This window comes from Centroberyx gerrardi, chromosome 11 (genome assembly GCF_048128805.1).
Source record: "Centroberyx gerrardi isolate f3 chromosome 11, fCenGer3.hap1.cur.20231027, whole genome shotgun sequence".
Taxonomy (NCBI): Eukaryota; Metazoa; Chordata; class Actinopteri; order Beryciformes; family Berycidae; genus Centroberyx; species Centroberyx gerrardi.
In genome coordinates, this window is record NC_136007.1 from 28,791,988 (window position 1) to 28,817,623 (window position 25,636).

A 25,636-nucleotide genomic window follows, 5' to 3' on the forward strand; every position below is an offset into this window, starting at 1 on the left:
TTAAGGGAAAAGCTTTTGGATTGTAGTTTTAATAGTTCTGCTCTTGACATTTGCTATCATGACATACATTTTGCTCATAAATAACTTATATAAGTGCATGTTTACTACAGCTGGGCAAAAGTACAACATGAAAATGCCTTTTGCGGGCCAGAACTCTAGCCAAACATGCCATTTTGTGTCCACTCAGGGTCATAGAAAACAAAAAAATGCAGTGCCACTCATCAGCCCTGTAGCACAGATAGACCCAGGGTGTAGGTGAACTTGTACCCATGGATCTCATGTTCCTTGCAAGTGCATGCCAGAGAGACTCTAACCATAACCGCAGTCACACAGCATCGTCTCTCCCCCCCTTTTCGCCTCAAAACATTTCGTCTTTGCAGTGCGAAGGCTTGAATTGGCCTTCGAGCCTGCGTTTATTGCTTGAGTCATTTGAGTGATGTGGAAATAAGGTCTTAATCCATTTTGACAGTGCTGTCAGTTTGTCACACTCGAGCTGAGGGCAAAAAAAGCAGCATCAACCATTACCAAATTTAGTGGGAGTTTATTTTGGGCCAGATGATCAACTTTGATTAATGTTAAGATTGGACAGTAATGTGTTTTGGAATAGAATATTCTCAAAATGTGAAGTGCTTGTTTCTGCGACTGTGGTTTTGTTTGTCCAGTCTATATTGTGTATCTCTTTTTCTATCAAGGACTTATCCCAGCAGCCTTCCTGGTGGGGGGGTGGGGAGGGGAAGAGCAGTAATAAAATAGATAAATTAATAGTGCTGCATAATTGAAATATAGTGTGGCCACTCAGCCAAACACAACGCTCCTTTACTCGAACGGATCCCAGCATTTCAGATGATGGAGCTGTGGCTGCGGGCATTTATACGAGATGATTATGAGCGACGTCAAAGCCTATCAGTGCTGCTGTGAGTGAAGGCGAGCTAATAATATCCCAGTCAAGTCATGTCCCTCCGCTTCTGCTCGCCACGTACGTAACGGCATCGGCTCTTGCGTTTAGCGGCTAAAATGTGTGTGAACCCCTCGGAATAAAACCATGGAGTCTCGGTGAAGAAATGTCAACTTGTAAGAGTTTCTAGACTCTGACCTGATTGCATGGGGAGGGAAAAAAATGACCAAACTCACCACTAAACAACAGCATGCTATGAATCCAACGCTATGAACGCCTTGGCATTTGGATGCCTTGTCTTTTGGCCAAACGTTGCTGATTTAGTCGGGTCTGGTTTTGTTTTTTCATCTTTGGTCATGTAAGAAGTGGCTGGTATTCTCTGCTCAAAGGTCTTAACCCATCTAAAATGATGGTGAGCTAAACTGCAGGGGCCTCATACATAAAACTTCAAGCATATGCAGTATTTGTAGTAGTGAATCTCCACAAAGATTGAACAATGTGTACACACTTTTTCTTAGATTTATACAGCGCTGCATAGGCCAATCAGTTCACATTTCCCCGTCATAAATAAAGAAGGTCGTAAAATGATGTGCATAAAAGACAATGTCAGCTGCCTCAGTGGGCCGTAGTTGGTGGTTCAAACGCCTGTCATGCATATGATATCTCGTATCATTTAAATTATTCATTCTTGATGGCACAAGCGGATAGCAGTAAGCATAAACAAAGGCCATTATGTGGCGCAACAGCAGTGAGTTCAGTATTTCCACTACTCTTAGGGCCAAAATACTTGTGCTAAATTATCCAAAAACATAACTTTTATATTTTCCTCCTTCTTTAACGAATGGTTTAAGGAACAAGTGACTTTCATTTCAGATTTAAAACTGAAACCAATCAGGATGTAGGGTGTACAGATTAAACAACACCAGGATTTAATGTAGCAAGATCAGATAATCCATAAAGTTGAAACTTTATTGAAGTAAGTTACAGTACTAATGCCTACAATGAAAATCTAGTCTAGATAAGCTGTATTATCATTATATACCGGCAGCATTTCCAGGCATTGTACCTCTTCCTTTCATTTTACATCATTACATAATGGTAATGCTTTTTATCCCGTCATTATTATCCTGTATGCCACATCATTGGCTTCAGTCCATGCATTGTGCATAGGTGTAAGTATATAAAGACTAGAGGGACCACTTAACATTATTTACAATAACTGCTGTGTGAATACAATCTGTCACCACCATCCTTAATAACAAACATCTAATATTATAATTTTGGTAAAGCAGCTACTTGGTGGCACTGAAAATTATTAATTGACAGTGGAGAACGAATCACATCCACATGACCAGTAAACCTCTCCATTCATTTCTTTTTAGTGAAGACAAACTATGAAATTAAAGCCAGAGACTCGCTGATTTAAGAAAATTAGCCCATTAGATCAGTTTATTGTCTGATTGTGCAGAGAATAAAAACACTTGCCTTAATGGCAGCGGGGTTGTGCCTGGAAGGTCGCTGGTTTATATCGCTGGTTTGTATCTCTGGACAAGCTGGGAAAGTAAATCACACTGCGTTCCCTCCCCCTTGTTAACTGTCATTGAGGCGACCCTGAGCACGGCGGCCCCATCTGTCTTCACTGGCAGGCTAAAAACCAAGGTGAGCACCATGTAGCCCTTGATACTACAATTTGTAGCTGATTTTGGGGTCTCTAAGTCATGTCACTTTGAGGCTGTTGGAAAAAAAACATTCTTTTTAGATCTAAATATTAATATAAATGTATTGAATTCTAGAAAGGAAATGATGCATGCTTTGTGGTCTGTATAGGTCATATGATGTAGAAGCTGCTGAGCAAAAATCAGTTTTTGCATTAAAATATTCAAAAAATGTAATATCATGATACTGTCCCACCAAAATATCGATATTATCGAATATCGGCCCAAGCCTAATAAATTGAGCGCTTATTGAGAAACAAAGGGTATGCATCATGCCGCCCTTTGAGCATAAAATCATGTGCTTAAGAAGATATTTAGCCGTTAAAGAAAATGACATTAAATTGCTTGAAAGTGTGTATGGTGTAACATCCATTGAAAAAATTTTCATGAACATTACTTCATTGATGGCCCCTAACCAGCCGCCATACAATCTGGTCTGAACATGTGGCTCACTGCAACACAATGAGCATGAACTAGGTGGTTTATGTGGTATTGTTGAGACGGAAGTGGATTTAAAAGATCTGTACAACTATGCACAGTGCGTCACTGGCAGTCCTTCACCAACCACCACATCATTTCAAGAACAAAAGGGCTGTGCAACATTGTAGACATCATTTTCCTCACAAATACTCTGTTTTGGAGGGAACATTTCACTGGGAAGCAAGATAAATCAAAACATCAAAATGTCAAATGGCCAACCTCAAACTCCTCTTACCATTGTAAGACACTGACTTTCAGTCGCTTCAAGGAAACCATGAGCAGCCCTTTTGGGAGATTGTCCTGTTGGTCGATTTTCCTGTTAAGTGATGAGAACGTAGACATCAAAATCATCCATGTTTCCACGGTACTATCCACAGTATGCTCTGGTGCTCCATGCTAACACTTCAGCATATATTAAGTGATAGTAAGCCACTAGCATTATTTCAAATGTGAGAAAATTAGAACTTATAGCAGCTCTAAAGCTAAATGGTAAATAATCTTTAATGATATGTGGCCAAGTCTGGCAGTTTTGTGTAAGAGATTGGTAAAATTTTACATAAAATATACAAAAATGACAATGTTATGAACTATCAGGGACTACTTTCCCTGTTTCCATAAGAAGTGAAGGTGGGTGATGGGAAACTGTACAGCTAAAAGTCACTGCGCAGCTTTTGAATATGTGGTTGCTCACCTGAAATAGTTCCAGAATTAAACCTGGCTATATCAGCTGTATCAAGTTCATGATATTTCATTTTTCAAATGTATAAATCTACAGGCCATATAATAAAAACTTTTTAGTACTAAAAAAGTCTTCTTACTTTGGATAATGCTAGTCACCTACTATCACTCAACATAGTGTGTGCTAAAGTGTTAGCATGGAACACCAGAGCCAATGATCTACCGGGGACCTATGGATGATTTTGGTGTCCATGTTCTCATTATTTAACGGCTAAATTGACCAATTGGAACAATCTCCCAAAATCTTGGTATATATCTTTAATGGGGTTGGTCGTCTACGGTGTGTCCGTAAGCCGTTTCTCATGTTGAGTTTGACTATTATAAATCCCTAAGTCAGCGGTTACTGTTACCTTAAAGAAAAGTAGCATTTTCTGACCCGAACTAACCACTTGAACCGGTTGCAAGGGAGGCTGCTGGGGAGGTTCTTGTGCATGCTTAACTTTTCATAAGCATTGTACTAATACAATCATGTTGAAATATTATTGAAGAACAATTTCAGTGGAATACCATCTCTTCTTGCTACAGTATGTATCCTGCGAACACTCCAACATTCAAGTGACCTTATAAAACATGTTTACATGTGGAATAATTACCATTTTCTTCCCATAGGAATCCAGGAGTTGTCAATAAAATACATTTGCCACTCTGATTGAGTTTGTCCTCCAGTTTTTCACACAGGCACCACAGGTGAAAATGTTTTTGCTGGACTGATCAGTTTTGAGATATTATATTTTGCTTCTATTACTACTGTAGTTTCACAAAATGTACAAAACAATAATTAAAAACAACTCTAAATTGTTCATTAATATGTTTTATACCAGCTGCATCAAGTACACCAAGCACAAAATTAGCCATTTTCACATAATGACATATTAATGACACCAAATTTGACCTGCTGCTTCCTAACAAAAATATCTGATGACTTACACAGGAGTTTTGATGTTTTTTATCATTTCTATTTAATGGGGTATTTTATATTAAGAAGTAGTATAATATAGTAGAATATACTTCTAAAAATATGTACAAATCCTTCTGTAAATCACCAACTATTTTGTTATTCATCAGAATGAAACAGGAAAATGCACTCTGACTTCCATCCACTGAGACTGCAAATTCACACATTTTTTATGAAATATTAGCTCATTTGAATTTGTTAATAACAAAATAAATATGTCATGGTACAAAAAGTGTTCGTATTTGTGTATTCAGCATTTAAAATTTCATTCTGACAGGATGAAAGGATTATTTTTTGGTCTGGTTAATATTTCTGTTTGGCCGCCAACTCTTGTAAGGGTTTAGGGTTAGATTGTGTTTTTGTGTGTGTGTGTGTGTGTGTGTGTGTGTGTGTGTGTGCGCCTTACTGTACATTTGCCTTATCTCTATCAGATGGGGGATGAAGTGGGACTCTTATCGGTGCCAAAACCAGTGCGTCTGTGTAAATTAACATAAACCGCTGCACCTCCTGCTCAACCTCCTCATCTCAGTCTTCTTTCTGTTTGCTGCTTCAGACTCGCTGTGCCGATCCCTCCCAACATTTCTATTCATTATTATGCAGATGAAACCCAGTTGCACTTGCTCTGTAAATCCAAATGGAACGGGAAAAAAAGCCATTCTGGAAGTCTGTCTCACTGAAAAAATTATTGGATGCCAGAAAGCTTTCTCCAGCTAAATGAAAACAAGCCATGGCTGTATCAAATATTGCTCTATATGCTGCCTGCTGTCAATAAGCTAAGGGGCACTGGGGAAAAGGTGTATACACCAGAAGTCTTTGGTCTGAACATTTGAAAACATCTCTGAGCATGAAGTAAGGGGGTCATGCTGGTATAACTGGGACAGTTTGAAAATCATTTTTTTTATTGCAGAAGTCATTGATTTTACACATTATTTTCATATCTTTATAGTGAATAAACTGATAATATTTAAAAATAATCGTTGAAAAAAGTTTTTTTAATGCAAGTGTGGGTGGGGCAGCACTCTGACGCCCTCTAAAGGCCAGCTGTCACTGCTTCTTTTATTCTTATTCTTATAACTGCTGGAAATACTACTGCTACTGCTACTAACAATAATAATAATAATAGGGAGGTCAGAGGTCAGGGTCAGCAACAGAACAGAAGCTCTGGAGCTGGTAGGGATTCAGTGTCCTATACTGTAATTTGACTTCTACTGAGAGCTTTGCATGCAGTTCTGTTTTTATAACAATTTATTCATATTTACTTATGATTAGATATGAATTCATATACTCCAATTTTTAGTTTTTCAACTTGATTTTTTTCTTCACATCAGACTGAATGTGCTAATCCTGTTCTCACAACTTGTTAATAATATATTCCCCACTAAATGCTAATACCGTTATGCATAAGAAAACACACACGTTTTCAGAAAATTTCTTTTTCAATTCTTTGTCAGTTACTGTAACTCGTAGTGTGTTTGTGAAGCAACACGTGGTCAAAGCACTTTATTCACTTCCACTGTATTTTAATGTTAACATAAGCTGTTTTGCTAAATGAGCCTGCTGGCTAGTTAGCTAGCTAACAGTTTGTTCAGGTTAACTGAGCTGACTCTTCTCAAGCTACAACTCAGAGTGTTTTGGAGTAGAGACTAGGGCTAAAGACAAGACAGTTTACTGTGTCACAGTAACCTACATTTGGAAACAAATCCAACAAATCACACTATTCACTTTTACTGAGAACGTTACTGAATGGATCTACAGCCACACCACAACAAGCTGCATCAGCTAGTTCTCTGTTTCTAGCCTGTTTGTTACTGGTGACGTATCTAGATAAATCTGTTTTCTATCTTCTTGTTTGCATGGCTTTTCCCACTCTCCTCCAACCTCTGAACTCAATAAGTTGCTGTAGCTCACAGGACTGCTGCTGACTGTGTTTTTGCTCAGTGAGCCATGCTACATAAACCCCAGGCACTGTCTTGTGAAAAGCTCAGGAGGACGGCAGTTTCTAAGATATTGGAACTAAATTGCTTAGTTCACACACTCTGGTCCATTTTAACATTCAAAGAGCAATTTAATCCCTCGACCCTCGTCTGCCTGTAGCAAACTACGGCTATGTGACTTGCAGCCTTTTGATCCATTTTAGTTAATGGAGTGGTGTGCCTGATAAAGTAGTTTTAGTTTTCTTAGTCTCTTACTTTTTAATACACCGTCAAAGGTTTTCATTTCAGGCCTCAAGGCAATAAAAAGTAGACAAGTTGAAAGGGTGTGCGGACGTGTGATATCCACTATGCAATGTCTTTCATTTTAAAACCTTTTCATGCCCGTTTACCTCAGCATACTCCATTCACTTAGAATCGAATTAGGAGTTAAATTCTCCATTCTCTTGCTTTAGAGAACACAGTATTTGTTTATCTGTCAAGCATTACTGTGCGAAAAATACCGCACTACCTCATATCACACTACAGATCAACAACTTACCAAAATGAGATATACACCATTTTAAAACCTTGACACACTTTCGAAACGATTGATAAACAATGAGAACAAATGATGGTTAAAAGATCATAAACGGTGGCACTCATTGGTTGACAAAATGATAACCCTTTAACAGGCTGGATCATCTATATTTTAGAGATATTGAATGATGAACTTAAGGTAATGTCTTTGGAATGGACCTCTTCTTTAATTTGGCCCTGCAATTACTTTTGACCACACAAACTACACTGAAAATGCATTATGGACAACAAATGAATGCATTCTTTAACCTTCAGTACTATTTGAAGTGGAAGTCTTGCTGACCGTACTGAGCTGAGGAGTGTAATGTCATGCTACTCAAGAACTGCCAACACATACTGATAGCATATTCAATATGGAAAATACTTCCATATATCAAAACCCCACAAAGAACGAATCTAAGTCAATGTTTTGTGAAAAAAGGATTTATTCTAACTAAGGATGTTGCTTCCCTGAGAACAATTAATACTGTACACAATATGATCTACAAAATGTAGACTGGTCATAATAAAAAGTCAGTTAGCAGCTATGTTCACAGTTTCCTAATTTTCAAGGCATAAAAGATCTGTCAACATGACAAAACAGCATACATTTAGTATTTTCAGTAGGAATAGTGAGAAAACTCTAAGGTCTGTCCTACTTTTCCCCCCAGCCCTTATAACACAGTTTTTCATTATAATGGGCTCAGGCCCTAATCTTCTCAAGGAGTACACACTGTGCCATCCAATATTTTGCCCCCTTTCATTTTCTACTTGTCGACGCGTCTCAACCTCAATCCCTCTTCTTCCCTCTCACACCCATTACCTAGCCAAAGTCTTAAGTCCCAAAGGTGCTTTGATTGTAATGAGCCGTTGAGCAACAGCTTAACTCCCATTGGTATCTGAGAATACCAAGAGTTTTGTCCAGAATTTTTTGTCTGTCCAAGGCAAAAGGGTTGATGACAATGCGAATGTTCACATGAAACACTGGGCAGGAAAACAAAGTATTGACACGATAATACATATCTTACCATAGTGTCCTAAAAATTTCTTCACCAATTTTCAGAGGAGGTTCTACACCACCATGTCAACATATGTCTGTCTGACTGACAGTTACAGTCTGTACAACAGGAAGACGAACCCACATCCCTCGTCAAACTATCTCCCACATCCTGATTAACTATGCATTGCTTTTCTAGCAGAGGACACTTTGAGCTCCTTTGTGCTACTTTCTCACATTTTAGTGACATCCACAGAGTCATGAATGTCAATCACCTGGAACCCAGGGTTGTCGATCCCCAGCTTCTGGTTGTAATTGCGGTTTTGCCGGTTTTGGTTGTTGTGGTTTCGCTGGTCCACGTCTGTCTCAAAGCAGTGGACACAGTGGGGCGTGGTGACCCGGACGCTTCTGGAAAAGTTCGAGAAATCCACGCGGTATTTGCCCGTCTTGGTGCGGGAGATGATGGGCAGGAAGCTGTATCCCCAGTGGATCTCCTGTGGGATGTAGGAAGTTCGGACCTGACAGGAGGAGCTGGTGGACTCAGCCGTCCCGTCCAAGAAGACCACCAGCTCAAAGTCCTGCTGGGGAAGGGTATCTGCTGACAGCTCATAGAACGGGCTTGACCTGTTAATCACATGGTAGAGGGTCAGTGGGCATACAAAAAACAAGTTGTCCTTGCCAGCGTCGACCATGAAGTCAATGTCCACTTGGTCCAGAATGATGGTCTCTCCGTCTGGTGTGGTTGTCGTCCGAAGCAGCTTGCCATAGATCTGGCTCCCTATCAGTAAGGTCTTACGAAGGTTGGCCACTCTGATCAGGAGACAGAGACTGCCTTTCTTCAAGCAGATGACGGCTGTATCGCTGAAGGTGACAGTCTTTGCCCTTTTCTTGGGTAAGGAGATCTTGGCCAAGATGACCCCACACATGAAACAATTGATGAAGACACCAATGAGAGACTGGACGACGATAAGAGCCACCGTGCCAGCACAGTGCCCAGTAAGCGCCCTGCCGCCATACCCGATGGTGGTCTGGGTCTCCAAAGAGTACAGGAAAGCCGTTGTGAGTCCGTTGACGTTGTCGATGCACCGGACATGTCCATCTGTGCGGTTCTGTCCTGTCAGATCCCCATTGCTCTTGGCGATCCAGTACCACAGCAGGCTGAAAATGAACCAGCTTCCCGTGAACGAGGCCACAAAGAGGAGCAAGACGAAGCGCCAGCGGATCTCCACAAAGGTGGTCCAGACGTCCGCCAGGAAGGCAAATTGGTTGCTATACTCTATGTTGCCAAATTCAATGTTGCAGCGGCCGTCTTTGGTGACCAAGCGGGTTTTGCGGCTTCGGTGCCCAGCTGGCTGGATGTGACTCTGGATCAGCTGGAACATCCTGGAGCGGAAGAAACAAGTGCAAGGTCATTACGAAGCGGTTTCCTTCTAGTTCAGATCAGGAAGTCACCTCATACAAGTGCAGCTGAGCCTTTGACTGTAAAAGTTGTTATGCATTTTGATCATTTTGACTAATAGATTGGATTACTATTTGATTATTGGATTTAAGCCATATCCTGCAGTGCAGTGCTAAAATGTTGTTTGCAGAGAAATTATAACTTTGGTACAGAAAGTGGCAGAAGTATTGGGACGTTCATGTGAAATTGGTATTTTTAGCTATAGTGACTGCAGTAACGGCCATTTCTCAAATATGTTTTTACATGTGAATGACTGTATGCAAATATACAGTCAGAATCAATACTGGTCTATACTTTTTCCTCATTGATCATTACATTAGAAATGCATTTATTAGTATAGGCCTACAGCAGGATAGGCCTAGGCTAGTATAGAACCAATGCATTGTTATTAACACTATTTGAAGTGTTATCCAAAGCGTTAGCAAATGTTCTATATGATGTCACAAGGTTCAGTTACACAGATTGATCCGTTTTTTGCATGCAGCCTTACATAACAGCTCTGGATTAGACTCAAGGTTGGCTACAGGAGCTCTTTGGGGAAAAGGAGGTGAAATTTAAGAAACAACAAACTTGTTTGTTTTGTAACCATGGGTACTAAAATTTGAAACAGACATATTTTTGGAGTAAATATTATCACACATTGGAAATAATCATTTTTTCTTAACAACTGTCTTTGACTAACAGGTTATGAAAAGCAACATTTTCTGAGCACAGAAAAGTATTATTGTTGTTGTTATAAAGCTCATTATTTGTGTTTTTTACAGCCTTTTTGGCTCATTTTAATAAAGGCCGCCAATACTTCTGGAGAGACTGTACTCTTTTTTTTCAGTTCATCAAAGATTAAAATTTAATGAATGTTTGTTTTTCTATTATACGTAATATTTCCTATATACTGTCTTGGTAGGGGTCTAGAGAAATAGTCTTGCAGTGGGACTCTTGAGTAAACGTCTCTTTGAGTTGTGCTCTCTTTAGCTCTTTGTATTTCTCTCTTATGTAATTGGCAAAGCCACCGCTGTATGCGCTACTACAAAGCACAGTGGGGAAACTAGAGAAAGTAACATCTATGCAATTTATAATCTCTAGGCTAAATCTTTAAATAGCTTTAGCAACTTTTCCCTAAGCGGCTGTTCGACACAAGTCCATAAGTAAAAACAAAAATGCATTTATATTTGTGCATTACAATCAGCTGCACCCTAATGAAAATGAAGAGTATATCTCAAACATATCTCAAAAGGCTAGACACAAACACCAAAACACAGAGTCTAATGAGAAAATCATCACACCCCTAGTTGTGCAGAAAGGAATAAATAAAAATCTTACCTGCTAAGTGAGACCATGGGCCCAAACTGCAGACTGGATCGCTGCTGGAACTTCAGACTCCTTTCTTCTTGCAAGTGGCCATGAAGGCGTTGGAAAGATTTTAATCCACAGTGAAATTTCCTAATCCCAGCCACATGCCACCATGTACACTGGCCTCATACAGACAGAGGAGCCAGCCAGAAAGCTCCCAGTGGGCGTCATTTTTCCAGCAGCGTTAGACACCCTTCAACACCCCACCAAAAACTCCTGGTCTCCAACACAACCAGTGACTTCTACCAGATTCATGGCCGGCTGTGGTTCTCGCCAGTGAAAGCTATAGAGCAGAGTGGTCCCTGAACAGTATGAGGAGGGCCCTCTTCAGGGTGGAATATTCCAGATTCAGTGGTCGCAGAGTTTGGCCCTCAACACTATTGTGCAGGCAGGAGGTGCATCTATGGAGGGGGGGGGCGCCGTGGCCAGCGCAGCACCCATGCTGTTTTTGTTTTCAGCCCTGAGAACATTTGGGATTTGCGTTGGGCCTCACAAAGAAATCCTTCAATTGCATTTCCCCCGGTCCCCCTCCCCCCCTCTGTCAAACCTGCAAGGCTGCTTAACATTTGCATCAAAATGAAGAGCTGCAGGGACAGAGCGTCTTTGCCATATTCCGCCGGCAAAGACCGGTTGTGAAAGGACATTTTTTCGTATCGGTGGAACATATTTTCATATCCGTTAAGGGAGGTTTTGAATGGAGCAGGCGCCTGAAAAGATGGCCCTCTGCATCGGATACAGATGCCATTAGCTGGATGTAACTCATGGGAACAGGGAATGATTCAAGATGCAGCCAGTGTTCCTGCTGTGGTGATTCAGCCACAGAGGCACTGAAAGAATCCTGCAGACAACTTCTGCCATAAAACATTATCAGTAGCTTCCAATCAGATGCACTGTAATCTACATCAGTAAATACGTGTAATATGAGTTATAGATTGTATCTGTTGAGCTGTAGCTGTGAGGTTGGAAGATAACAGCCTGTGATAGCTGATGTGAAGGGCTGCACAAAGCACACAGCAGACTCCTTGGGTAATGTTGGTGAAGACGAACTCGCACCTTACTGCAGAAGTAAAGGGGGAGGATACTTTTAGGAGTAAATGTGTCCAGGTATATCTTAATTCCTGAGTCTATTTTCTGTTTTTATCATTAGAAGTCATTCCAGTGTTGTGTGTTTACTTTGTTATACCACCCTTGCTCACTAGAGGCGGCAACGCTGTGAGAATCTAAAACTTCATGCTGTCAAAAAAACATAAAACATATTCATATACTCTGCAATTTTGGTATTTACAATGAACAATAAAGCCTTTCTTGGTCAAATGTATCCAAACATGTACAAATATCCAGTATGTTGTTCTGGGGAAAATAAATAATCATCTGGCAGCAATTGGTGCAGATCTTTGCAGATTACTTTTGAAATGTTCACTCGGTGGTTTGCTCACTTTCTGCTGTCGTCATTTCACATCAAAATATTTTCCCCACTGTATGAGGGATGTAGTATGCGGCAGTATTAGTGGTGGTAGTAGTAGTAGTACTATTAGTCGTAGTAGTAATAGTAGTAGTAGTAGCAGTAGCAGTAGTAATGGTAGTAGCAGTAGTATTAGTAGTAGTAATAGTAGTGATAGTAGTAGTCGTAATAATAGTAATAGCATTAGTAGTATTAGTAGCAGTAATGGTAGTAGTAACAGAAGGTAGTAGTAGTAATAGTAATAGTAGTAGTAATAATGGTAGTAGTAGCAGTAGCAGTTGTAGTAGCAGTAATCATAGTACCTTATTATTGTGTGATTATGTACTATTTTTTGCTCATGTATTTTATATACTGATGTAAGCAGGAATCTAGAGAACCTATAATCTAAACTGTGATGCTACTGCCAATTTCACGAGACTGTAGTATATGTAGTATATGTTAATTTTGTGGATTCAAGGAAGGTTTGCTTCAGTTTTTAGACCCAAATGAGTTTCATTTTGTGGTTAAAGCTCTGAATGGGGAACTGCACCCACTACCCCAGATAATCACTCTGGGTGCAAACTCTGTCTCCTATCCATTGAATGAGTCGCTCCACAAAGTGTTGGTTGATGACACCAGATATTACTTTTTTTTATTGTCTACAGATAATAGAATCATAATGTACCTTAGTGTCTAGTACCTAAGTTTTATAGCTTGATTTTTGTATTTGTATCACGTCAGGTCTTGCATTCACTGCATTATTTTACTTTTATATCTCTATTTTTTTGCATTAATGACTAGCTGTAAGATATGGGGAGGCCCTCCACTTGTCATACAAAGCTCTGGGTATGTATTTGCCTCTGACTGTGCATGTCACTGTCACTGTCACATCTTTGCTATTTGGAGGCACGCTGCATGTTAAGCGCAGCATTTTGCTGCAGGAAGTTAACGGTCCAGGATGTGGATGTGGCTGATATTACTAAGCCTGATCTGGAGGAGGAGGAGGTGGAGGAGGAGGAGGAGGGGGGGTGTGTGTGTGTGTGTGTGTTCAAAAACCCTTCTTTAGTTGCATTAGACAACCACACAAAGACAGTTTATATGATGATTTGGTTAAACAGTGGCCAACTATGCGAAAATGGTTTTCAATTGAAGAGTATCCCAAATAAGTATTTTGTCATTTGAGAAGAACAGATTGAGCTGGTCTGGACGCTTTACAGTTGCTCTCCTCAACTTTTCTCCATGATCGGAGCCTGTTGAAAGCGCAAAACATTCCACCGTGCGGTTTCCTGCCCCTTGACTGACCAATGAGCATCAGCGGTTCAGGTCATCTACAGTAACAGGGCTATATAGAAAGGCAGGAGTCTGTAGAAAGCAAGGCCCTTGAAGTGGTGAAAGTGAGAAACAAAGGAACATGGGAGGAGTGATCCAACAAGCCTGTGCGTGTCATGGGTAAACTGTTCAAATAAGCCCATGAGCAACAGATCTCACATTGTTTTATCATGGAGGATCTCATTAATCCAGCGCACATCCTGCACTCCTGAAAGGCATGAGGACTGGAAGGCTATCAGGGTCTTTGTGGACCTTTGGCTTAAATGAGATGGTCTTGTTCCCCATATGCCAACTTGACTTGAATGATTTCTCAAGGATCAAGCACCCCGTCTCTCCTTGGCTTATTTAAAAAATGATTTTGATACCCGCCAGACATTTTAGCACTTGTGATCGCTTTGTGAATGATATACTCATAAAGAGAGTTTCCCTATGGATTTAGAAGGAACAAAACCATTCATGGCCTCTTCTTTAAATACTATCAAAAATACAAGACCCAGATCTGGTATCTGGATTAGGGGATGCCCATTTTAAATCATTTTCTTGATACAAATTTCATTCATGTTAAAGGCCAAAAAAAAAAAAACAGTATTCGTCAATCAGCTAATAAACTGTTACAAATCTTAAAATCACTTTATAACTGCGGTTGATCTGGACTGTGATGCATATTAGAGCAAAATGGTTACCATGATCTTTAGGGGCAAAATAAGGACATGTCAGCTGTGTTATTTATTCACATGAATGATTTCTAAAGTTTTGCCCTTCTCTATATTTTCCCATCGTTTCCAAGGAACAAATTACACCTCATTCATCTTGACTTCAATCTGTCAAGTGGTGGTGGTGGTGGTGGGGTGGGGGTGGGGGGTTCAGTGGCAGTCACTGGATGTGAAAAGCTACCCACTGTAATGGCTCCATCTGGTGCACAACTCATATACAGCACCCTTTCCCCAAAGAGAGGGAGAGAGGAGAGAGAGAGAGAGAGAGAGAGAGAGAGAGAGAGAGAGAGAGAGGGACAGAGAGGGGGAGAGAGAGAGAGAGAGAGAGAGAATGATGACACAACTCAAGTTCAATTTTCCACAAAAACGTTGATAAATCATAAAATCTGATGAGCTTGATCGATGTGATGCACAACAAAGATCAATTGCTGATTCTTCATGAAAATCTCTAATCTGGATTCAGGATTACATCACACATGGATTCTGTAAATCCCATTAATACAAAAAGTGGAATTTCCCTCTTGCATTAACACAGGAAATATGTGTTAACTCATATAAAAGTATCTGTATACATATATATACATACACACTCTTCCTTTATGCTGCAAACGTATTGCATAATGGTACGAGACATTCACAGTTGTCCAATGGAAAGTTTAAAGCCAAAGTCGGTATTTCCCAGGAGTTTTGACACAAAGTTTCCCAACAAGGGTCACCAGCCCTTCTCCATCCTGTCCCACTTGTGAAACTGTCCTTCACTCCCAACTGGACAGGCAGTTCCTCTTCCCACTTCTTAAAGTTTTCCTCCAACAGATTTCTCCAGACAGCAGTCTCTATTCCTGCTATCCGTTCCTCCTCGTCTTCTAGCCCCGATACGTGCCGTTCTCTCTTGTATGGAGAGAACATCGTCATGCCAAACTCCATGCAAGACCCTGTCATGTTACTGATGTCTTCCTTATCGGCAAACATACATGCAGCGTAGAACATCACTCAAGACCTTTTCTGAATCGTTACGGTCCAACGGTTAATTCGGCACACAAGCGATCCACCAAGCGGCTTGAATTGAAATAAAATCTCTACTTTTGAGATTTGCTTTTGACAGATTTGCTTGTTGCTCCTTTGTCCCCTTCAAATTTTTTAATCAGCTAAAAGAAAACATGCTCACTACCGCCTCAAACAGTCGCTATATTGTCGTTTTAAAGCCAAATTCACCAGTGGATCATAATGCGGAGAAGGACAATTATTTGCCAGTACATTCCGCCCACCTCCAATATGACGGATATGATGCAGTTTGTTTGATTACATATTAAAATGATTCTAATGATATATTTTTACTGTATTCCACACATGAATGTTTTTATTATTACTAATATCTAGGGCTGAAACGATTCCTCGAGAAACTCAAGTAACTCGATTACTAAAAATCATCGATGCAAATTCTTTGCATCGAAGCTTCGTTTAATCCATATAACTATATACACACTCAGTGATTCGCACGGATGATTATTACTGTTGCACAACGCGCTGGAGAAAGAGAGAGAAAATAGCGAGGGGCGAAGAGAAGAGACAGGCCAGAGAAAACGACAGAAAGTGTCCAAAGTTTCGGATCCAGTGTTGCCAACTTGGCGACTTTGTCGCTAGACTTAGCGACTTTTCAGACCCCCCTGGCGACTTTATTTCTCAAAAGCGACTAGCGACAAATCTGCCGACTTTTTCTGACCATGGGAAGCAATGTTAATGTGTTGAATCCCAAAGCATTTGGCAATAAATTGGTTCGGCTGATGCCGGTTTTCTCTACTTGCTTGTCTAATCCAGAGAGGTCTGACGGTCACAGCGCTTCCCACACAGCGTAGCTCCCTCCCTCCGCTGAGAGCAGGGACTGTAGGATAGGGTCCACTTGTAATTGCTACCGGCGTACCCCGAAACTGGCCCGGGTGGGCGGAGTCAGCACTTAATATTAAAACGGGATGAGATGAAGGCTAGTAAAGAATGCATGTTAATTATGGCTATATGTAATGGCTAGTTAAGAACGTAAATCAATATGGTGGCTAGTTATGATGTCCCTAAGTTAGCTAAGTTTTGCTCAAGAAAATAACCACAGAAAATAAAATGCTGCAGTCAATTTGTGAAAGCCTGAGCTTCATTCATGTTATTATTATGATAGTCACACACACACACACACACACACACACACACACACACACACACACACACACACACACCTACTCCCCTCACAGTGATGCATAAAATACCCCAGAAAGCAAAATATCAGGTGGTGTAAGTAGCAATTGGAGCCTAAAATGCACCAGTCCAATACAGCAGGTATATTCAGTTTAGTTTGATTGCAGTGAGTAGGGTCAGCAGGTGTAGGGCAACCCTTCACCATAGTAAATAAATGTACATTAGCCAGTCTTATGAACTTGTATGATATTTAGGCCTAGTAATAACTATCAATAATAATTATTATTTCACCTCGTTTTCAGTAAATCACAGTGTCGTATGGACAGCTTCGTGCGGACAGCTTTTCTCTTTTGTATATTTACTATTGCTCTTTAATAAAGCAAACGTATTTTTTATCCGATTACTCGATTAATCGATGGAATAATCGGTAGAATACTCGATTACTAAAATAATCGATAGCTGCAGCCCTACTAATATCCTTTGTTCTGAAGAAATTCCGGGGAACACAATGTCGGTGAACCCTAGTCTCGAGTGATGTTCTACACGGTATGTACATTTGCCGATTAGAAAAATCACACTAAACTGACATCTTGCATAGAGTTGAGCATAAACGACACGTATCAAGACTACCTTTCTTCTAGACTATGTTCCTCTCCAGCATGGGTTCCTGGGCCAGGATGCGCCTGAAGCTGAAGGCGCTCAGGTCCAACGTTTTGAAGTTCCCGTCCAGGATCAGCTCCGCCATGGCTCGGCCCACAGCGGGGGAGTGCTGCAGGCCGTGGCCGCTGAAGCCGGTGGCAAAGTACATGTTGTTGACCAACGGGTGAATACCCATGATGCCGTTCTGGTCGAAGGTGTTGTAGTCGTAGAAGCCCGCCCAGGCACTGGTGACCTGAGAGGAGGGACGAGAGGAAGAGGGCTGAATTTCCTTCAGGTTGAGGATACATAAAAGAGTTCAGGTCTGAAGTAGGGTTAGAGCCACATATGGGGGACAATATTGGCCTTAAATTAAGAACCACATGAGCCAGTCAGTGTCAACCAACTACGAATCATGGATATGATGCAGTTTGATTGATTACATATTTCTAATAGAATTGATCAATACTACACTGGTTGTCTATGGGAGCTTTAAACCTGAACTGATTATGAGATATTTTGACTGGGGTCCACATAAATCCTGCATAAATGTTATCTACTTTATGTTTGTTATATTTTATATCATCATCATCAACATCATGGGTTTCAATGAAGAGTTTTAGTGTTTCATGGTCTACATGCCGTTTCAGAGGCTTTTCCATTCTGACAAGAAAACAATTCTGAGGGATTTTTTGCATAAAAATGGTTGTTGAAGATGTTGAATATTGGCACAAAATATTAACTTTTGGCAGCTTCAATCCAAAAAATATCATTATCGGCTTTCAAAAACCCATATCGGTTGAACCCTAGTGGGAGTCAGTGATTGAAAAGGGATATCATATCTTTACAATGATTTACCAAACAAAGAAACATTGAGAACCTGATATACTGGACTTATGATACAACATAAAGGGCTGGCTGCTCTGCTTTATCCCAAAGGATCCCACCCTACCTTGAGGCTCTCAAAAGCAGGAACACGCTGGGCCAAGTGGGGCCAAACCTTCTCCTCAAAAAACTGGTGGTCCACCTCTAGATTACTGGAATCTGGTTCCTCTTCCTGAGGCGAGGCAGATAGAAACTCACTTCAATTTCTATTATATCGTTCATTCCCATTATAAAAATAGGCAGGAGAAGCGCTTAGTACTACTACTAACCTCTTCTGGCGACGCCCCTGCGATGTAGTTCCCTCCTAACCCCTCTCTTCTGAAGTAAACTCCAGAGTGGTCGATCAGGAAGGGGGTGTCCAGGCCTGGACCATCCGGACAGTTGACTACGTACACATACCTGGAGAAGGTTTAAGGAGAAATCAGTTGGACAACGGCTGTGATGGGCCTCAGTGACAGAGTTTTCAAGTTCTTATGTACAATCTCTTGTAAATTGCACTTTCCTGCTATCGAAGCAGTCACATTCAACTCATTTAATTAATGTCAACATTCAATCTGTCATGATGGTGACTTTCTGCCTTTGTTCATTGTCTAGGTTTTGTATTTCTTTGTGTATTATGTTTTCCTGTCTAGTTCTTTTAGTTCTACGTGTACCATGTTTCCTGTCTGCCCCAGCTGTGTCTCATTTGTAATCACCCCCCATGTGTATATTAGTCTTGTTCCCCAGTCACTCTTGGTCGGATCATTGCTTTCTGTAACGTGTCAGATTATGTGTGAAGAGCTCTCGTCTTTGGTTTCCTGTGTCACCTGCAGCCTGTTACATTAAACACCCAGTCTTGGGGTTTAATCACCACCTGCCTCGCTGTCCTGCATTTGGGTACTCAACACACCTCCACGTAACACAATCTTAAAATTTCCAATATTAAAATTTTACCAATTTCATGCCAAGAAAATCCAAACACTACAACTATTCAGTGTTTCCCCCAGACTTTTATTCTTGTCAGGGTGGAAAAGCCTCTGAAACAGCATTTAGACCATCATGGGACACTAAAACTCTCCACTGAAACCCAAACTAATCAAGTCCTTTTAGATGGGTTAGCAGCTTGTTGAGGCAGGTTTTAGTAAAGGCAAATCCTGCCAGCCTTTTCAATGAAATTGAATGGACAGCACCTGAAAGCTTGAAAGGGGAAATATTCCCCTTGGTTCAATGATGTACCTTTTCCGAGGCTCCACAGGCAAGGGGATTCCAGCTAAGGTGTCTTTGGGACCAAAGCCAATGCCCAACATCTTTGCCAGTTTTCCAGAAAAGGCTCCTGCTGCATTCACTACAATGGCACACTCCACCGGCTGGTACTCCAGACTGTTGGGCATCTGAACCTGCTCAACACAAAGCATTCACCATTCATGTAGACTGTGATGCGGTTCGTCTAAGCCAAGAAAATTCCTCTGATCCCACCATTTAAAAAAGAAAATGGTGTTGTTGCCGTCCAACTATTTTGACTCATTGTACAGAGTACATAAAAATATTAAATTTTTCAAGGCGACAGAAATTAAGCTGCTCTTGTGAGCTGGCAAATGATGACTGTGTAAAGACATTGGTAGTAGTGCAGGGTATTGGCAAGGTTCAGAAAGCCAAATTCCTTTTAATGCTTCCTGGAATTGAATTTAAGGCCAATTAAAAACCAAAATAAAGAGACACGGTTTAACACTATCAATGCACAATCATTTCAAATGATGTCAAAAATGTAGGCAAACCATCACAGCTACATAGGACATACAGTCACACTTACATTGACATAATTTATCCTCTTGAAATCCACACAGTCACCATCAACAGTTGTCATTACGTTTGTTGTATGCTTAAAACCTGTAGAAGAGACATCAGCATTAATACTAGCCAGCAGACAACTGGCTGTTCCAACTAGATTAACAACACAAGATCATTCCCTGTTCACACAGGCATAATCAATACAAAAGGCACAGGCTTAAAAGGAATACACCAAGTTTTTGGAAGATTGGGACTTCTGAAAGGCAATAAGAGTGATCATCAAAACTAGTGATCTGAAAAATGTTTATAGAATAGGGAAGATCTCCAATGCTAAGGATTTGATACTGCCCATCAGTATGTTTTGGTGTTAGGAGGCCAAAACGAACCTGTAACTTCTCCAAAGCACTGAATGACACCCATAGAGATGGCTTTCCTTCTAAAGGCGTTCAGCAGAGTCCAGGGATCAAACCAACCCTCATTCTCCAACCCTGGGTGAGACCGGCAGAGGAAGGGAAGACAAGTAAAAACAAACATTGACGCTTAAATGACATATATTGGCACCGTAATATGAAAGAGATCTTCGAGTGTTCAAGAGCTTGATGGATGCACACACTAGAATGATTTCTCTGTTCTCTGTTATTAAATATCAAGCTGTGTATTATTCACGCTCACCATATGAAGCGAGCACCACACCGTCCGTGTTGATCCATGGAAATTTCTCCTTCAGCTGGGTGGGAGATAGAAGTGATACTTTGGCTCCGGCATACCTAGCGTCATGCAACAACAATCATTTCAGGTTGAGCAGAAGTATGACACACGTGCTGCGTTCCATTCAAAGTCGGAAGTTGGAAATTCCCAGCTGGTAGGTTGTAATTCCAGTGGTCGAGTTCAGAAAAAACAGCGAAGAAACATGGACGCACACAAGATTTAAATTTGCCCCTTAGCAACTGTAAGAGCAACTTTACATTTCAGATTTCGAAGTTTCCCCATTTACCACACAGGTGACTGATAGATTTCGAACTTAAGTGTATTTTGAGGATTATAAACATGTTAAAAGTAATGCTGTGTAGCGTCCACAGTGTGTGCCACCATGTTCATGTGACGTCAGATGGGGTTGAGAAATCTTGCCTGGGTTTCCTACTGGGAATTCTGACTTAAAGGGCCGTTCCATTGCATTTCCCCTAGTACGAAGTTGGAATTTCCAACTTTCCAATGCAGAAACAGTCACAGAATCATATCAAAAGTTCGAGGACTGATACCTCTGGGTGCTGTAGTTCTCCTCCATGATGTGGGCCACCTTCTCGCTAGCCAGGAAGAGGTATCCTGAGTGGTTGAACTGCAGGTCCACCGGGTCTTCATCCAGCACACTGAGGTGTTCCTGGGAGGACAATGTGTTCATCACTTTAGACTCATAAACCTCCACAGATAATCATTTTCTACCTTACGGGGAAAATCCATAAAACATCTACTAGAGGGCTGCATCACATTTGTTTGAGCAAACACACAGCTATAACCTTTTGAGACTTAATAGAGACCTGGATAGGACAGATAAGCCTCTAGTGTTGGGGATGGATGCAGTTGATTAAGGTTAGACCAATATATGGGGCCAATGTTTACCTATTCATAAAAATCGGATAGAGTTCAGTCAGTGTGGTCCACCTCTGATATGATGGATATTATGCAGTTTGTTTGATTACATATTTATTGTAAAATTATTATTATCCTGGTTTCAACAGAGAGCTTTAGTGTCCCATGATGGTCTAAATGCTGTTTCAGAGGCTTTTCCACCCTGACAAGAATAAAAGTTCTGGGGGAAACACTGAATACTTGGAATTACTATATTTTCGACATGAAAATGGCTAAATTGAAAGATACTGAATATCGGCTATCAGCAGCTTCGGTCCAAAATGGTACTGGCCTTCAGAAACTCATATCAGTAGAAACCCCAGTTGGTATATACAAGCTGCTCTTCCTCACACATCAACATGACATAAGCTCTTACCCCAGATGGGTCACTGTGACATTTGTTAGATTTAAAGGTTTGTTCACTCATTCACAGTGTGCGGTGACCTGGCAGCGGCTCGACGCGAGTGACCTACATTGATGCTCCTCATGAAGTCTGCAGAGGCCAGGGAGAGGTGGATGTTCTCCGGCAGGGAGAACTGCTGCCGGATCCCCCCCGCAGACAGAACTGTGGAGGCCCGGGAGTACTGGGGAGAAATACACACAGCAGGAGGCAGTTATATACCAGTTATGTAAGGGGTAATGTACAATACAGCAGGCTGGTCGTTAGTTCAAAATAAGCCCAGAAGCATTAAGCCACTTATGAAACCACTACTTACCAAAGACACAAAATATTGATTTAAATAGATTTTACTACAAGCTAAAGTAATTTACAAGCTTCTACCAAAAAACTAGGACTGTCTACAATAACCGAGGAGTAATGTCTTTTTTGGCACAAGGTGGCGCCAATTAAATTTATTAGACATGAACAAAATCAAGCTGACTTTGATATGATTAGTCAGTGATATGATTAGTCAAACAGTGGTCTGTGGTCTGTTATTGAGAAACAACAGATCTCAGAATGCCTTCATCAGCCAATCAGAATTGAGGTATTCAGCAAACTTGTGTAATAAATACAGTTATATACCAAATCGAATGCAAGGATTTCTGAGGAGTCTATGGTTTTGAATCAGACTTGCATTAGGTTTACACAGCTAACATTGGGATAGAAGAATACACTGGTTAGCATTAAACACGCATAATTCCCTGTGGCTGTGTATTATTCATCATTAAGGCTTTTACTTTCACGGCTTGTCATATCACACAATGCACATCCACATAACTAGACAGTTCCTGTACATATGTATGGCTTTTTGCACATCATGTACACTGCTTTGAATTCATATTTGTTTTTTCTTCACATTCTTCTAATTTGTTATTTATATTACATGTTTCTTGATATTTTATCATTTTTGACTTATTTCATTCTGCATACATTTCTTATTTTTGGTATATTTTTATATTCTACTTTTTCTGTCTCAGTATGCTCTCCTGCTGGTTGTTTTGCACACTCTCATAACACTGTAGTTCATTTTTTACTAATTACTGGTGCAACAACCCAATTTCCCCACATGGATCATGGATTATCTTTTCCTTTGTGAAATCTATTCTCCCCAAATCAGTAATGAATTTTAACAGGGGTTACAGGAACAGTTGGAAATGTTTGGTAAAACAAGGACTGAAGCTGCAGTCTGCCCAGCTGTAATAAGTGAAATATAAAACCACACAGCCCAAGCTTGACTCAAGACTATGAGGCTTGAAGTTGCGGCCCCCCTCACCGTTGGGTCCTTCTCCACCACGACCACCCGCACCCCTCCTCGCACCCTCTCCTTCTTCTTCAGCCAATAGGCGATGGACCAGCCCACCACACCCCCTCCTACTATCACTATGTCCGCCCGCTCTGGAGGAAGGTTAGGATTCTTCTCCAGGGGGCTCCAGTCGCTCCCTGGCAGGGCATCCGCCGCCTTCTTTCTCATGGCTGCCAGCTGGGACTCCAGGTCTAAAGCACAAAAGCAGAAAGTTTATTCTCCCATTATGTATGTTGTGTGAATGGTTTGTGAGCTGTGGGGCCAAATGGTTGCTTGTTACAGTTGAGTTATGTGTCTGTCTATTAGACTGTGGTTGCCAAACTGGGGTCCAGGTACCCCAAGGGGTCCTTCAGAGGGTTTCAAGGGGTCAGAAGCTTCACATTTTCCACCTATACTACAGACAGAAGACAAAAATCTTTACAAAGTGCATTTGTCTGGTGGGTCCTTCACATGAAAACGTATGGGACCCCCTGTATTAGTACAGACACTGTAATAAACAAATGACTCTACTCTCTGGAATAGAGCAGAAGCCCTAGCCCCGATAGATGCCATTCTCTCGTATGGAGAGAAAACTAAGCCAAACTCCATTCAAAATTCTGGCAATTTGATGTGGCCTTGCATATCTGCAATGGTACATACTTCATAAGGTAAGACTCAATACCTTTTCTAAATAATTAGCAAGTGCTCTTCAATTCGGCATACACAATAATCCGCTTGGCAGTAGTTATTTTGATAAAGATTCAACTTTTATCATTGGCTCGCCTGTTTTTTGCCATCAAAACACAGCGTGGTGGGCGGTAGCGAGCAGTGGGAACCAAAACCAAAAGTTGAAATGTTATTTAAATAAGTAACGTTAATGCTTGAAGGATGATAAGCCTGCCGAATTGTATTGCTCTTAATAATTAATAAAAGGTCCCCAGTCACGTTCTACCAGATATGCATTTTTGACGATAAGCAAGGCAGCATTACATTTCCATTTGTGAATAGAGTTTGACGTGACATTCTCCACACGCAAGAGCAAACGGCACGTATCAGGGCTAGGGGCATTGAAGTTGTTGTCCACCCCACCTTTGAAGAAGTCATTCTGGAGAGGTCTGCCGGTGCTCAGGCTTTGACTTCCATGTCCACAAAGCCATGTGTGTTGCTGTGTTACTCGTCTGGAGGTATATAATCCATGAGCCGTCCGCACCTTCACATGCAGTCTGCGCCACGTTGACATTGCTGGAAGCTAGTTAGCTAACATTAGCAAGACGCCATGCAAACAAAAGCAAGCGCTGTGTGAACCAACTCGCATGTCTCCGCCTTAAATATGTGCGGTGAAAGTCAGTGTGTAAACGACGCGTGATTGCTATTGCAAAAATCCTCCCTGAGGTCAAGTATGAGAGAGCCTTCTGCAAAGCCTGAATCAAACCCGCCAGTCAGGTAGAGCGAGACAGGAAGTGAGACGGTGTGGCTTTCCAAATTAAAAGTTTTGAAGTTCCTGGATTTGTGTCACACAGCTATGGTTAAAATGGACTTTTCTCAAGTAGAAGTACTTCCAGTTTGTCTGGTATATGTTTATGTGAGTGAGTCTTTTTCGCGGCGTATATGGCATCTTATTTATGCAGCCGCTATATGGCTAGGAAAACAGGGGAGAACAGGAAAAATTGACCCTGTGGACCCTTGTTTCTATGCAACCATACACAAAATGATTCATGTAACCATGATATTATCATGATGAAGATGTTGTGATTCTTGTATCTAAATAGCAGTAGATATTTTCTGAGTACTTCTCCAATGGTTCTCAACCCAATCTAAGTAATTTCACATTCTATTAAAATGTAGTTAATTTAAACAAATGCACAGTATGTTCAAGTGGTATTTTCTATTACAGAACAGACATCATTATGCCACTGGACTACAGACAGAAAACAAACAGGGTTCAGTCTCCTCGGAGGATCTAAAAAGAGCAGCCAAGGAAATTGATTTGATCAGTGTGTAACGAAGGCACACTTCGTTACTAATCCTTTGCACTATTTGCACATTTGTATTGTACACTTTGATTTATTAAATGGTTTGCACAGCATAGTTTGCACAGTAATATTTGCACAGCATTAATAATTGCAAACAGAGTCATGATTTAAAGTATTTTATTGAATATATATATATATATTTTACTAAACATTTTAAGTTTGTTTGTGTGAGTTATTTTATCTTGTCCTGCTGGAGCAGTTACTCAGCATGGTCAAGGATTGA

The 25,636-nt window shown here is 40.9% G+C and overlaps 2 protein-coding genes across 2 annotated transcripts; both read right to left on the reverse strand.

The window, feature by feature from the left end:
* Positions 1-8,481: 8,481 nt before the first annotated feature.
* Positions 8,482-11,080, reverse strand: LOC139916377 (ATP-sensitive inward rectifier potassium channel 1). The gene is made up of 2 exons (XM_071905230.2): positions 11,050-11,080; positions 8,482-9,659 (listed from the first exon to the last, which is right to left on the reverse strand). Exons 1-2 carry the CDS (start codon positions 11,063-11,065, stop codon positions 8,503-8,505), a joined length of 1,173 nt encoding a protein of 390 aa, XP_071761331.1. The 5' UTR covers positions 11,066-11,080; the 3' UTR covers positions 8,482-8,502.
* A 6,193-nt stretch (positions 11,081-17,273) lies between these two features.
* On the reverse strand, positions 17,274-24,772 carry foxred1 (FAD-dependent oxidoreductase domain containing 1). Its single transcript, XM_071905234.2, has 11 exons — positions 24,470-24,772; positions 23,372-23,592; positions 22,130-22,240; positions 21,290-21,408; positions 20,703-20,797; positions 20,417-20,518; positions 20,053-20,129; positions 19,479-19,639; positions 18,533-18,662; positions 18,331-18,435; positions 17,274-17,634 (listed from the first exon to the last, which is right to left on the reverse strand). Exons 1-11 carry the CDS (start codon positions 24,618-24,620, stop codon positions 17,380-17,382), a joined length of 1,527 nt encoding a protein of 508 aa, XP_071761335.1. The 5' UTR covers positions 24,621-24,772; the 3' UTR covers positions 17,274-17,379.
* Between the last annotated feature and the right edge of the window lie 864 nt (positions 24,773-25,636).

Coding starts and splice junctions, on each gene's coding strand:
- foxred1 (XM_071905234.2), bottom strand. CDS start 24,620: ATGTCAACGTGGCGCAGACTGCATGTGAAGGTGCGGACGGCTCATGGA. Junction 18,663..19,478: donor CCTGTGGAGCCTCGGAAAAG/GTACATCATTGA, acceptor AACCTTCTCCAG/GTATGTGTACGTAGTCAACT. Junction 18,436..18,532: donor CAGGGGCGTCGCCAGAAGAG/GTTAGTAGTAGT, acceptor GCCTCGCCTCAG/GAAGAGGAACCAGATTCCAG.